At 49.3% G+C, this 14,805-nt stretch overlaps 1 protein-coding gene across 1 annotated transcript in view; it reads right to left on the bottom strand.

The window, feature by feature from the left end:
- Positions 1–108: 108 nt before the first annotated feature.
- Positions 109–14,805, bottom strand: part of Atp6v0a2 (ATPase, H+ transporting, lysosomal V0 subunit A2) — a 95,404-nt gene continuing 80,707 nt past the window's right edge. The window contains exons 10-20 of the mRNA NM_011596.5: positions 12,205–12,355; positions 11,727–11,863; positions 11,296–11,483; positions 11,106–11,196; positions 10,332–10,450; positions 8,049–8,259; positions 6,559–6,678; positions 6,006–6,125; positions 5,398–5,515; positions 4,542–4,713; positions 109–2,866 (exon numbers count right to left, since the gene is read on the bottom strand). Coding sequence (NP_035726.2) covers positions 2,761–2,866; positions 4,542–4,713; positions 5,398–5,515; positions 6,006–6,125; positions 6,559–6,678; positions 8,049–8,259; positions 10,332–10,450; positions 11,106–11,196; positions 11,296–11,483; positions 11,727–11,863; positions 12,205–12,355 — 1,533 coding nt within the window. The 3' untranslated portion in view covers positions 109–2,760. The remainder of the gene's footprint in view (positions 2,867–4,541; positions 4,714–5,397; positions 5,516–6,005; positions 6,126–6,558; positions 6,679–8,048; positions 8,260–10,331; positions 10,451–11,105; positions 11,197–11,295; positions 11,484–11,726; positions 11,864–12,204; positions 12,356–14,805) is intronic.

Here is a 14,805-nt window from a genome sequence, read left to right as displayed (position 1 = left end):
CTGGCTTCAGCCATCAGGCACTGTGAGGACACTCGACAGGCCCTAAGAAAGGACTAGCTCTTTCTGGCGTAGGGGCTTAGGGAACAGGATCACAAGAAAACTAGACACTGGCATCTCAAAAATATACATTTATTTTGTCACTAGCAAAAGGGAGTTCAATACTGTCAGGCAGACTAGTCCTTCCATGCGTCTATCAGTACAGTGCGGCTCTGGCTGGCTCCCGTAGTTTCCGCCCCAGGTCCCAGCTCCAGAACACAGCCTTGACGAATCATCCTGTGGAGTTGCACGGTCTGAGGATTTCTTGATGTATTAGAGCAGTGGTCTGCTGGTGGGCAAACTGCCTCTTCACAACACCACAAGAGTTCCTAAGGCCCATCTGGATAGTGTGGCATGTATGCATACCCAGACTTCCTCCCTCCGTAGAAAAATGTGACCTTGGAGCTGGTTTTGTTTTTATTTTCCAAAACTTGTTCAAACTCTAAATCACAGCTTGATGTGCCAGCCCTGTAAGTTACCAGTGGACGGTCTGTGCCTTACTACACTCCTGCAGACGGAGCAGTGGGCCTGAATGTCATTACACCCATGGCCAGCATTGCATACCTGTAGTGCCAGCTGAGAGACTAAGGCAAGAGGATGGCAAGGCCAAGGCCTGCGTCGGTGGCATTAAATATCTTGAAGCATAGAGACCCATTCCAGAACTGAGGCCAGGGGAGGATCTGGGGGAAAAGGAGTCTGTCCCAGGTCCTATGGAGGAGGGAGCGTGCAGGAGCTCAAAGCCCTTTGCATGCCTCTACTGGCCACATCACATCGGGCCTTCCCACCAGCATAAGTCTATGTGACGTGGCTCCATTGATGTTGTTCTAGGAAGAGGAACATGTGACACCACCAAAGAGCTGCATCCCCTGAGAGGACGCTACCAATTATATTTCCAGAGGGCTCATGAAACAGTGACTTCCATTTATGCAAGGACATTTCTATTTAACTGTGACAGGCTTCAACTGAGAAGTTACTCTTGCTCTGTGTTCTGTACCCAGGTAAGAGATGCCAGTTATAAAAGAGGCCCCATCACAACTGCCAACAGGGACAGTACATATGGCAGAAACTGTTTGGTTCCTGTCCCTGGAAGCAGCTATCTCTGTGGTGACCAAAGACCCTGGGGGCACAGTAACAAGAGTGACATGGGGGTGACACATGATACAGGTAAGAGCAGGTCTACACTGGGCGGCACCAGCTTACCCAGCTGCCGGCAGGCTCGGCATCCTAGCTGGAGCCTCGCTGCCGTCAGTGTGGACCCCACAGGGGCTGGAGCGATCTGATGTTACTCTCCAGCTGAGGCACAAGCAGTCCATGCCTCTCAGCATGCAGCTCTTACAGGACCCAAGAAGCTGTGAAATTCTGGCTGCCAGAGGCTTGGCTTTTAAGGAAAGGGACCCACACTCTACCACATGGTTCTGGAGGGCTGAGGCACCAAAAGGTCTCTGCAATAGCGTGGAACTCAGAATTTTAAGAGGCCAGAGACATGTTAGATTCCTTTCTCTCTTTAGGGTTATTACATAGCCCAGGCTGGCCTCAAACTTACCACATAGCCAAAGGAAACCCTGAACTTCCTGATCCTCCTGCCTCCACCTTCTAAGTCCTTGGAATACCAGTCAGATGCCACCACACCTGGGTGAAGTGGTTCGGGGGATGGAAACAATCAGGCCACACCCCAGCCTCAGATTGCTTTCTGAAATACTTAGCTAAACTCGCTTAACGTAAAATGTGAAAGTGAGGATAATTTCTAAGACTGTGACATGGATCTAAGTGTTCAATGGGATTGAGCCAACTTCACTCAAAGCTGAGGACAGGTGATCTTACATGAATGTAATAAATTAACAGGTTAGTAAGAATCAGTTTTCAGCTAACCTGAACAGCTTGGGAAATCAAACTGGCCATCAGACCTTTATTCAGAATTAGTGCCAAAGTAAAAAACTATACTATTGTCCAGTAGAAGCAGTCTCTGTGGTAAAATATCTTCATCTGTTCTTTGCTATAAAAATACACACGGCTTTTCCTGTCTCCCCTGGGTTTTAAGGCTCAGGACAGTCATCCTTCAGAACGCACAACTGCCGTGACTGGTCTAACACAAGGATGAAGGACAAGCGTCTTTAAAAAATATGCAAGCAGGAGAGCCATCGCTGTGCCACTTTGTCACATTGTCTCCGATTATTAAAAGAAGATCAGGCTGTCACGCTGCCCCTCCCGGCAATCCTGCGAGCATTTTGGGAGAACTCACATACATTCTGGAGCAGGCAGTGGGAGCGGGGACCTGCTGATGACCCAGCAGTAATGTCTGAAAACACTATGCCTAACTTGAGCTGTTGGAAAATATTATCTGACATCTTCTTGCGATGGAATAACTTCATGTTTCTTTTTTTTTAAGTTGAAAAGGAATCAAGTATCTAAGACCATTTTTAGCTAGCTGTTCAGCTGGCTTCTCTCCTCCAATCTTACACTTTAAAAAATAACTTTAAAGTAGCGTTGGCATTAACTTATATTTGCTCATAATAAAAACCAACGAAATTTCTGTGTCCGGAGTGGTGAGTTTTACAAAATCTTCACCATGAGGAAGAGGTGTATCTTACAGAACCATTTGGCTGAATCGTAAGGCAATCAACGAGGGTGGAACTTTCCCCTGGTAAGTTCTGACCGGAGTGAGTGAGTGAATTCTGTAACATGATAGTCCTCCGTTGATCAGAGCGGGCTTGCTGCAGCGTGCAATCATGCTATGCTGTCATCATTACTGAACTTGGAGGAGAGCAGACTGAAGGAGAAGGGAACAAACTTGGTGCCTGCACCAACGTAGAATTTGTTCTGAAATTCTACCCTACAGAAAGAAAAATGAACACGTATTAAACACTATGGACTGCACCCTGGAACTGTGAGTGACTTAATGTTTCTACACTTCCTTTTTGGTTTTTTTTTTTGTTTTGTTTTGTTTTTTTGAGACAGGGTTTCTCTGTATAGCCCTGGCTGTCCTGGAACTCACTCTGTAGACCAGGCTGGCCTCGAACTCTGAAATCCGCCTGCCTCTGCCTCCCGAGTGCTGGGATTAAAGGCGTGCGCCACCACGCCAGGCTAAAAGCTAATTTTTTTTTTTAAGATTTATTTATTTTATTTATATATGAGTACACTGTTGCTCTCTTCAGACACACCAGAAGAGGGCATCGGATCCCATTACAGATGGTTGTGAGTCATCATGTGGTTGCTGAGAATTGAACTCAGGACCTCTGGAAGAGCAGTCAGTGGTCTTAACTGCTAAGCCATCTCTCCAGCCCTGTTTCTACACTTCTTAAAACAAAGCAAAACAAAACAAAACAAAACAAAACAAAACAAAACAAAAACCTTTCTATCCTCTTTGCATTCTTGGTATAAACACTTTCACCTGACCTCTTCTCCCATCCACCGTGTCTTGTCCTCGTGTCACCTCAGCATCCTGCCCTCTGGCCCCTGTATGTGTCAGCAAGTCTAGCACACCTCCAGCTCTCATACACCAGAGACATGGAAGGTAGGACAGAGGACCTCCTCTGGAACACTCAGGAGGGCTGCTGAGAGGGCTCACGGGTAAAGGCATTTAACCCCAAACCTAACAACTGGAGTTCAATTCCCAGGACTCAACAGTAAGAAGACAGCTAACCCCTGCAAGTTGGCCTTTGACCTCCCAGCAACAAGGAAGGTATCTAAGTGTCAGACAGTGGTGACACCTCCCAATGCCAACATAAATAAAACTGGGAATGTATACAGTTCAGGCATGATGGCACCTGCCTGTAATCCTAGCACTCGGGAGACGGAGACAGAGGCAGAGGCAGAGAGATCTCTGTAAGTTCGAGGCCAGCCTGGTCTAAATACTGAGTTCCAGGACAGCCAGGGCTATATAGCAAGACCCTGTTTCAAAAGGCAGGAACATACACAATTGTTTCACAGACAGACATTTTCTTTTACTTGTAAGAAAACTGAATTTTGTTTCTGAACTTTAAACTGTCGTCTGGCAGGGAGGAGCTAGTCCATCACACGCATTGCATTTAGAAAGGGGTTTTATATACATTATGTTTTTCTTAATGGGCAGATTTTTCGTAATCATTTGCATTGCACAAGCATATGTGTGGATAAACATGCTACAATATACATGTGACTGTCAGATGACAACTGCTGGACATTAGCTCCCTCCCTCCACCATGTGGGTCCCAGGGATTGAACCTATGTCCCCAGGCTTGGCAGCAAGCACCTTTACCCACTGAGCCAGCTTGCCAGCTCCTGTTTCCTTTTTTAAAAGATTTGTTATATTTTTAAAGTCTGTGTCGTGCATGAGTGCAGGTGCCTGCAGGGCACTGAATCCCTCGTGCTGGAGTTACAGGAGGGTGTGAGCCCTGATGTGGGCACTGGCGAATGAACTTGGGCCCTTCCCAAGCACAGTGAGAGACAGCTCTTAACTACTGAGCCGTCTCTCCAGCCCTCACTTTCATTTTTTACAATCCTGTTCTGAGGACACACAGAGCACTCACCAGTGAAGCCTTATGGCGTGGAGGAATGCAGAAAGACCCTCCATGACCAGAAGGATAAAAATGGTCAAAACTGCAAAGAAAGCCATGACAGGCAGCAGCAGCAAGACCCCATAGGTGGTGTCCACACGCAGCCCCACGCGCATCAGCATGGCCCACAGCACATCAGAGAGCTCTGCAAAGAAAGCCGTTTGGAAAACATAAGCCCTCTCTCTCACCACCCTCGTGACAGAAGGAATGACAACCCATCAGCCTATCCCCCCAGCTGAGGCCAAAAACCTCCAGGCCTTCCTCCTTAAAGAACAACAATCTTAGGAGGCTTCGTTATGCCCTCCTGCTGCCTAACTCAGACCAGACCTGGATCGAGTACCCTGTCTGAACCTCAGGAGTGACCAGTTCGAGTTTGGGTCTGTGGTCAGCAAGGCAGCCTCTGCACCTTCACTGTCTTGGGACACAGAGGGCTTCCTCTGTCCCTGTTGGTCAGTACTCTCCGGTGACTACCCATCTCTGTCATGTGTCCCAGGCCTTTGTCACACACTGTATGCTGTGTGTGAGTGACTGCAGTCAATGGCTGTCACCTCCAGGCTGGAGAAGTGACATGGGCTCTCAGGGCTTAGCGGCTGCCACACTTGCTTAAACGGAATACTTGGTTCAGTAAGTAAAGCAATGGCTTCGACGCACGCGGGAGCAGGCGACAGAGGAGAGCATTGTGCCAGAGGTCACCAGACCCTCCATTCCTAGGGTCCCTCTCTGCCTAGATCAGGACTGCAACCTGTACAATCAGAATGTGGGACCCACAGTGAACAGGAGTGGTCCATCACCTCCCCGTGCAGAGCTTCCACAGGGCTGAGTAACATACGTGCATGGGCCAGGCTGAGTGCCCAGAGCCTCAGGTAGGAGGCGGTGTTGGAGATGCAGCCGAGGCAGTACTCAATGGAGTGGATGGCCTGCGTCATCAGGATCTCCCCGAAGTTAAACTGAGGGACAACAGAGACCATTAGACACCATACCACAAACCTGCTCACAGTGAGTCCCTGGCTGGCCTCTGGAGCAGAGCATGCTGGAAGCTACAGCAGATCCGAGGCGTAAATCCTACTCTCAGTGGGCTATGGGGCTCCTGTCCAAACACCAGCCTGAAGCTCCGATTGCCATGAGGACCATGTGGTTAGTGGTCTCAGTGATATCTGAGCCAGCCTCCGAAACTCCCCAGCATCCAAGTGAACATCCCAGCCATGGGTGCACAGTGGAAGCCCATGCCTGAGGCCAGGGTGCCGTCTCCCAGGGACTACAGGACCTTGGTTCTTCTTCACTGCTCTCTGTGCTCTATGAACTTGTGATGTGGCCACTTGGCCTGCATGAAGGCTGCTATATAATAATGAGCAAGCAGCCACAGGGAATGCACTTTGTCCTCATTAAGCAGCCAATGAAAAGCTTCCTCCCTCACCAACCTATCAGCTCAGAGCTCACCTCCTCACACGTCACTTCTCGGCAGCCTTCTTCCATGCGGCTGTTGCCCTCTTCTATGTCCTGGTTGCCCAGAAGAGACACCTCTTCCTCGCTGTCCTTCCTCACGAGTGTGTAACCGCTCTAAAGAGAAAAGAGGAGGGTCAGAGCTGAGACAAACTCCAAGTAACTGCTTCTCTTAGGACGCAGCTCTCTGGGAACAAGAGAACTGTCTCCAAGAAAATGCACACCCCATAAGCCTTTAGACTGTCTCAGAGCAATGGGGAAAGCAGAGAGTAGCTTGTGTTGGCACCCCAGTGCACTCCTGCCGGGAATGTAAAACACTCCAGCCGCTACAGAAAAAGTATGGCAAGTCCTCAAACACGCAAACACAGAACTGCGCTGTGACTCACACCTCCTCTCTGCACATACATCCAGGAGAGGCCGAGGAGACGCTTGAGGGAATGCCTGCGCACACATTACAACAGCACCACTCCTCAAGCTGCAGCCCAGCGGCAACCTCAAGCCTCTAAGTGAAGCCAGCTTTGGAGGGATGAGAACCTAGGGACTCACTCACCCGGCTCATGCCAAAGCAATTGCGCCCGTTGTGCAGCCACAGCAGAAAAAGCGGCTTTCCTAAGAAGAGCACGGGGACAGCCAGCACCGTGAGAGCCACCAACACTCTCTGGACGTGTGCCTGTTGGTGCAAGGGAGAAAGAAGACGAAAGGTACCACCGAGTCACTGGGATGAGAAGCAGACTGTGTGTTGGGGTCGGGGGGACAGGACAACTGTGGGCCAGGGGCACCATCACCCTCCACACTTCTTCTGACTCATAGCATTCAGGACATGGCATTGAAAGAATATTTTTAGAGCAGTAAGAAACATTAGAAAAGTTCTCAGTGGAGGACTGGGGAATGACTCAGTGTAGACTGAGTTAGATCCTGGAACTCACTTTCAGAGACCTCCATGGCTTGGCAAGCTTGGGACACAAGGGTAGGAAAAGTATCTTGGGCTTATTAGCTGGTCACCCTAGCGTACTCTGGTAATTCCAGGCTAGGGAGAGACCATCTCTCTCTCTCTCTCTCTCTCTCTCGCTCGCTCTCTCTCACACACACACATACACACACACACATACACACATACACACGCGCACACACACACATTTATATACACATACACACATATACACACACACACGCACACACATACACACAAGCGCACACACACACACACATACACACACGCACACATATATACACACACACACATACACGCACACAGACACACACACCAACAAAAAACGAGAGGGGGACAATGCCTGAAGGATGACATCCAAAGTTGACCTCTGATCTGCAGACACAGGTAACCACCCCCACCCCCACCCCGCCACGTACAAATTCTAAACAGGGTCTCACACTGACACCACACACTAAAATATTGAAACCATACAGAGATTATCAGGATCCCTGAGCAAGGATGATCTGTACATTCATGAGGCATTTATTAAAAAAAATCTAATCTGGGTGGTGGTGGCGCATGTCTTTAATCCCAGCACTCAGGAGGCAGAGGCAGGAGGATCTCTGAGTTCAAGGCCAGCCTGGTCTACAGAGTGAGTTCCAGGACAGGCCGGGCTACACAGAGAAACCTTGTCTTGAAAAACTGAGGAGAAGCCGGGCGTGGTGGCGCACGCCTTTAATCCCAGCACTCGGGAGGCAGAGGCAGGCGGATTTCTGAGTTCCAGGCCAGCCTGGTCTACAAAGTGAGCTCCAGGACAGCCAGGGCTATACAGAGAAACCCTGTCTCGAAAAAACAAACAAACAAACAAACAAACAAACAAACAAAACAGAAAAACTGAGGAGAGAAAAAAAGAAAGAAAGAAATCTAAATGGAGTCTGACTCCAGATAATAATATTCTGAGAACACTGCAAAAGGAGAAGCAGACACACAAGAGAACACTCCCCACACTCCTGGTTTAGGTCTGTCCCTTCTCATCACAGGCTACGTACGGGAGACTGCTGAGTGTAGGGTGGGATAGGGTGGTCACGACCACGCAGAGGCGCACTCACCTGCCCTGGGTAGAGCCCGTGTGTCTTGCTGGTTGGGAACAGGAACATGTTAATGAACTCGATCAGGATGCTCGGGGCCTCTCTCGAGGTCTCTGCCGAGTATGCCAGCCACTTGTAAATGATCATGAAAATCAGGTACCCAAAGATGCAGAGCATGAACAGGATCTCAGGCACCGAGACCAGGTAGACGTTGAACTTCTTCCTAAAGTGCCTGCAGGAGCAGTGAGGGAGGTGGCTGATGGCTCTGTTGTTATGGCGCCAAGGCCACTTCAGGGCTCTACATGAGTCTCTGCCAGCCGGAGCTGCAGACCCATCCAGAGGAAAGAGATACAAGAGGGGACAAGAAAGAGAACTGTGCAGAACCACACACAAACACAATTTGCTACTGGGTCTGGCTTTAAACTATTAGTTATTTTTTTAAATTAATGAAATAAATGTTCTTAATTTATTTAATTTTTGTGAATGGATGTTTGGCTTGAATACATGTCTGGTGCCCACAGAAGCGAGAAGAGGCGCAAGCTCCCCTGGAACTGGAGCCATCGCCAGTTGTGAGCCACCATGTGGGACCTGGGGACCAAACCCAGGTCCTCTGGAAGAGCAGCAAATGCTCTTAACCACTGAGCCGTCTCTCCAGTCTACAATTTTTTTTAAAGATTTATTTATTTATTTTATGTATATGAGCACACCATTGCTCTTTCCAGATGCACCGGAAGAGGGCATCAGATCCCATTACAGATGGTTATGAGCCACCATGTAGTTGCTGGGAATTGAACTCACATTCTCCAATTTTTTTAAACATTTTAAAAATTATGTGTGTGTGTGTGTGTGTGCGCGCGCGCATGTGTGTGTATAGGGCTGTGCACTCGATTGCAGAGCCCAGGTATCACCTCTCCCTGGAGCTAGATCACAGACAGCTGTGAGCCACCCACCATGGTGCTGAGAGCAGCCTCTGGAAGAACAGCATACAGCTCCCAGCTCTCTGCACCTCAGAGCACCTGCCGCCTTCAACAAATTTTTTTCTTTTTCTTTTTCTTTTTTTTTTTTTTTTGGTTTTGTTTTTGTTTTTGAGACAGGGTTTCTCTGTGTAGTCCTGGCTGTCCTGGAACTTGCTCTGCAGCCCTGGCTGGCCTGGAAGTCACAGAGATGAACCCGGATGCTGGGGTCAAAGGTGTGCGTCACTGCTTCCTCATGAGAAGAGGCGGTCAGCGCGGAGAGGAAGTGCCAAGGTGCTGACTCCCCACAACACAGAAAGCTTTCTACTTTAGAACAAAAAGAAGGAATATGACAACTTCCTCCGGGAATACCCAGCACTCATGTCACACTTGGACAGGAGCTCCAGGAGGGCACGGGCCTCTCTCCACTCTGCAGAAACCTGGTGCCCAGGACAGCACCAGTCCACAGTATGCACTGGATGGATAAATCAGGGATCCTCAAAACCCCACAGCTAAATAACCAGAACAGAGTCACATTCTAGCCTACACCATCAGATCAACTGCCCCAGGCCTAGCAGCCAACAGTCTAGTATCAAGAAACAAAACTGAAGGGCTGGAGAGATGGCTCAGTGGTTGAGAGCACTGGCTGATCTTCGAGAAAATCCGGATTTAATTACCAGTACTCAAGTGGTGGCTTACAACCATCTGTAATTCTAGTTTCAGGGGCTCTGGATTGTGGTCTTCACAGGCAACAGACACTCCCATGATGCCCAGACACACATAAAATAAAATAAAATAAAATAAAATAAACAAACAAACACAAACAAATGAAAACCCCCAAATATAAAGGGCTGTTGAGATGGCTTAGCAGGTAGAAACAACTGCCTCCAGGCCTGACACCTGAGTTCATTCCCCAGGATCCACGTGGTAGAAAAAGGGGAAACTCTCCTGCAAACTGCTCTGACAATTGAGTATTCACCCAAGTGTATACACACACACACACACACACACACACACACACACACACACACACCATACATATATACAACATGCATAAAGGGGGTGGGAGTGGGGGGGGGTGGCCCACTTGCTACCAAGCCTGATGACCTGAGTTCAATCCCCAGGATCCACGCATGGTGGAAGGAGAGAGCTAACCCCAAAAGTTGTCCCCTAACCTCCACTCGGACTGTGACGTGCGCCATCTTCTTCCTCTCACCAAATGAAGGTAAATAAATAATGAGCGGGCACACCGGCTCACACCTGCAACATCAATTCTTGGAGAGTGAAAGGACACCACCCTAAGTGGAGGGCAGCCACAAACATGAAGAAAAAAAACAAAACACGTACTTACAAGTGGTTAAATATTCCCAGAACAACACCAAAAGTCATGTGAAAAATTCCTAAAATCACAGACATTTTCATCTTGAAGGAGTTGAGGAACGTGAGGCGGTTTGTGGCCAGGTTCCAAATCTAAGGACAAAAAAACCCATCAGCCGCGCGGGAAGGCTCCTAAACAACCGTGTTACTCTGGGTTTACAGAGGAAACAACACCTGTCTCTTCTGCTTTCAACTGACTTCCCTGAGCCAGGGCCTTGGGGGCAAGAGCAAGGAGCTTGCTAGATCTTGCTAGATCCTGCTAGATCCTGCTAGATCTGGCTGCAGAGTGGGCAGCTTAACCTTCTGTGAATGCTGTTCACCTTCTGGATCCAACTCAGACTGCAGACTTTATCTAAGTATACAAATGACACCTCTGGGCAGGACTGAGGACACCTGAGACTGCAGATCTGAGTAAGACCTGCCACACTGTGAACAGCCTCCCCACACCTTCCCAGCCAACTCAACAGTGCTGGGATCTACTTTCAGGACAACTCCTCAGAAAGTCTTCAGGACAATGGTCCAAAAAGCTTGGCCTACAGGCATCTATGTGCCTGCTGAACCCTCTCATAGGAGGAGCCTGGCACCCTAGAGCTACCTCAGTCCCTCACTTTACTCTCTAGATAAAAGGCAATTCACACAAACCTGGTTGGTATCCACAAAGGATCACTTCTACCATAGGAAAAAAAAACCCTAGATAGCCCACAGCACCCCAGCACCTCCCCTCACACACGGGGAAAGAAACACTCACAGGATCAATGCCAAAAGGGTAGGGGCCTCGGAAAACTCCAGGGATATTCGGGTCCAGCTGCAAAGTCCTGCTGTGCCTGATGGTGCTGTCACTGAAACAGAGGGCAGAGCGGGTCACCATGCAGGGAGGAAGGGGCGTGGGTGGGAAAGGGACACCCCGCCTGTGGCATCCTTGTTCACGGGCCACTCACTTCCAAAGTACCATCTTCCTCTGCTCCTCTGGAGAGTGGCTGGAGCTGTACATGGCAGATACGTTCCACCCAGAACCAAAGAGGTTCACAGACTTGGAGAAGCAGTCGTTGTAGATGAGGCCGGTGTACACAGAGAACAGCCCCATCAGCAGCAGGATATACCGGCCGTCAAAGAACATCCTAAGGATCTGGGAGAAGACACCGTGAGAGCTGACTCACTCACTCACTGGACAGTGGGCTCCTGGGAGGATCATAATGGCTCATTCCAGCCTTTCCTCTAGGTTAGCCTTTGGTAGTAACAAGTTTGAGTCCAGCAGGACTACCTGAGACCATCTCAATCACTTCCCAGCAAAAGCACAATAAACACAACAGAGCTCTCCTCCAACCAAACAATTCAAGGCCTGTCAGGTTGGCGGGTGGGCGAGCATTACCTCCTGTGACTGGCTTAGTCTGGGGTGATTCTCATTTAACACCAGTAAGAGGGCAAACAGGAACATGACAAAGCCGTGCCCAAAGTCGCCAAACATCACAGCAAACAGGAACGGGAAGGTGATGATGGTAAAGAGAGCTGCAAAGACAGGGCCTTAGGTTAGCACGGACACACGTGCACGACTGTACACACGTGCATGTACACACACACACACTTTTTCAGAGCTCTCAGAACAGGACTATAAGGCCATTTAAATGCTACACAAAGCTGACAAAGTGACAACAGAGAGCTTGCTTGACAAACATCTACTCCATTCCTCCATCAAAAGCACTAACAAGGCTAGGCATGGTGGCACACGCCTGTAAGCCCAGCACTCAGGAGGAAGAGACAGGAGGATGACCAGAATGATCAGAAACTCAACCAAGCAAAGGCTATGCTGACAGAAGAGCAAGAGGACTGCCCTCACGCAGACGCCCCACCTGGGTTCACTTCTCTGTAGCTCCCGACTCCATAGGCATCCACGATGTTCTGGAAACCTTCAGTGAATTTGTTGGTGCGGATCAGAGTGGGGGGTGTTTCTTTCGTAGGGATTGTGTTCATGAACGAGGGGATTGTAGCTCCGCTCTCTCTCTTCCACACAGAAAAGAAAGAGGAAAATGACTGTCCATGAGAACAGCCACAAACCAACACAGGACGCATGCCCGCACGCAGCTGGCTGTGCTCTACCCTGCATGCTCACAGAAGTGGGTCACTGCTCTAGACGTCAAGCACAACAAGCACAGCGGCTGAGGACAGAAGCTGAAGCTAGAGCCCTAGTGAAGGAGAGCGGGATGGAACTGTGACCCCTGGGAAGGAGAACGGGACGGAGCTGTGACCTCTGGGAAGGAGAGCAGGACGGAGCTATATGACCTCTGGGAAGGAGAGCGGGATGGAGCTGTGACCCCTGGGAAGGAGAGTGGGATGGAGCTGTGACCCCTGGGAAAGAGAGCAGGACGGAGCTGTGATCCCTGGGAAGGGGAGCGGGACGGAACTGTGACCCCTGGGAAGGAGAGTGGGATGGAACTGTGACCCCTGGGAAGGAGAGCGGGACGAGCTGTGATCCCTGGGAAGGAGAGCGGGACGGAGCTGTGACCCCTGGGAAGGAGAGCGGGATGGAGCTGTGATCCCTGGGAAGGAGAGCGGGACGGAACTGTGACCCCTGGGAAGGAGAGCGGGATGGAGCTGTGACCCCTGGGAAGGAGAGCGGGACGGAGCTGTGACCCCTGGGAAAGAGAGCGGGACGGAGCTGTGACCCCTGGGAAGGAGAGCGGGACGGAGCTGTGACCCCTGGGAAGGAGAGCGGGACGGAGCTGTGACCCCTGGGAAGGAGAGCGGGATGGAACTGTGACCCCTGGGAAGGAGAGCAGGGACGGAGCTGGGAAGTGAGGATGAAAAGCTGGGATGAGGAAAATGGAGGCAAAGTCAGGCCCAGGGCAATGAAAACCTGACATGTGAGCCAGGCCTACACTTAGGAGGTTTGGGCAGGAGAACCTTTGAATGTGAGACAAGCATAGCAACAGAGCTGAAACTTATCTCATACAGGAAAGAGAGAGAGAGAGAGAGAGAGAGAGAGAGAGAGAGAGAGAAAGAGGAAAGAAAGAAAGAAAGAAAGAAAGAAAGAAAGAAAGAAAGAAAGGAAGGAAGGAAGGAAGGAAGGAAGGAAGGAAGAGGAAAGAAAGAAAGAGAGAAAGAGAGAAAGAAAGCAAGCAAGCAGGGGTGGGGGGAGGGGAGAGAAGAAGGAATACTGAAGTCTAGGACTTTAAGTCTTAAAAGTGGTCAAGAGAGGGCTGGTGAGAGGGTTCGGTGGGTAAGGATGCTTGCCCACAAGCCTGAGGACCTGAGTTCAATCCCTAGGACCCACATGGTGGAAGCTGTCCAATCCCTGCAAGCTGTCCTCTGACCTCCACAGGCACCGTAATACCCACATACACTCACACTGCATAACCAAAGTAATTCAAAATAGTCAGCAAAGAGCAAGTCAGATACAACTACAATATTACCTAATTTACAAAAAGAAAACAGATAAAAGAAAATCAGTTGTATCACTGTGGCAGAGCCTTCTCTGTCAGCTTTCCCTCAGTTTCAGTGCATTGTGCACACTTGCCCAGCAATACACACTAGCTACAATGTTCACACTTACCTAGCAATACACACTAGCTACAATGTTCACACATGCCCAGAAATGAACACTAGCTACAATGCTCACACATGCCCAGAAATGCATACTAGTTACAATGTTCACACTTGCCCAGAAATGCACACTAGTTACAATGTTCACACTTGCCCAGAAATGGACACTAGCTACAATGCTCACACATGCCCAGAAATGCACACTAGTTACAATGTTCACACTTGCCCAGAAATGGACACTAGCTACAATGCTCACACATGCCCAGAAATGCACACTAGTTACAATGTTCACACTTGCCCAGAAATGGACACTAGCTACAATGTTCACACTTGCCCAGAAATGGACACTAGCTACAATGCTCACACATGCCCAGAAATGCACACTAGTTACAATGTTCACACTTGCCCAGAAATGGACACTAGCTACAATGTTCACACTTGCCCAGAAATGGACACTAGCTACAATGCTCACACATGCCCAGAAATGCACACTAGTTACAATGTTCACACTTGCCCAGAAATGGACACTAGCTACAATGTTCACACTTGCCCAGAAATGGACACTAGCTACAATGCTCACACATGCCCAGAAATGCACACTAGTTACAATGTTCACACTTGCCCAGAAATGGACACTAGCTACAATGCTCACACATGCACAGAAATGCACACTAGTTACAATGTTCACACTTGCCCAGAAATGGACACTAGCTACAATGTTCACACTTGCCCAGAAATGGACACTAGCTACAATGCTCACACATGCCCAGAAATGCACACTAGTTACAATGTTCACACTTGCCCAGAAATGGACACTAGCTACAATGTTCACACTTGCCCAGAAATGGACACTAGCTACAATGCTCACACATGCCCAGAAATGCACACTAGTTACAATGTTCACACTTGCC

Source organism: Mus musculus, chromosome 5, assembly GCF_000001635.26.
Source record: "Mus musculus strain C57BL/6J chromosome 5, GRCm38.p6 C57BL/6J".
Classification (NCBI taxonomy): Eukaryota; Metazoa; Chordata; class Mammalia; order Rodentia; family Muridae; genus Mus; species Mus musculus.
Note: the sequence above shows the minus strand (reverse complement) of the source record. Positions and strands in the feature narration are given on the sequence as shown.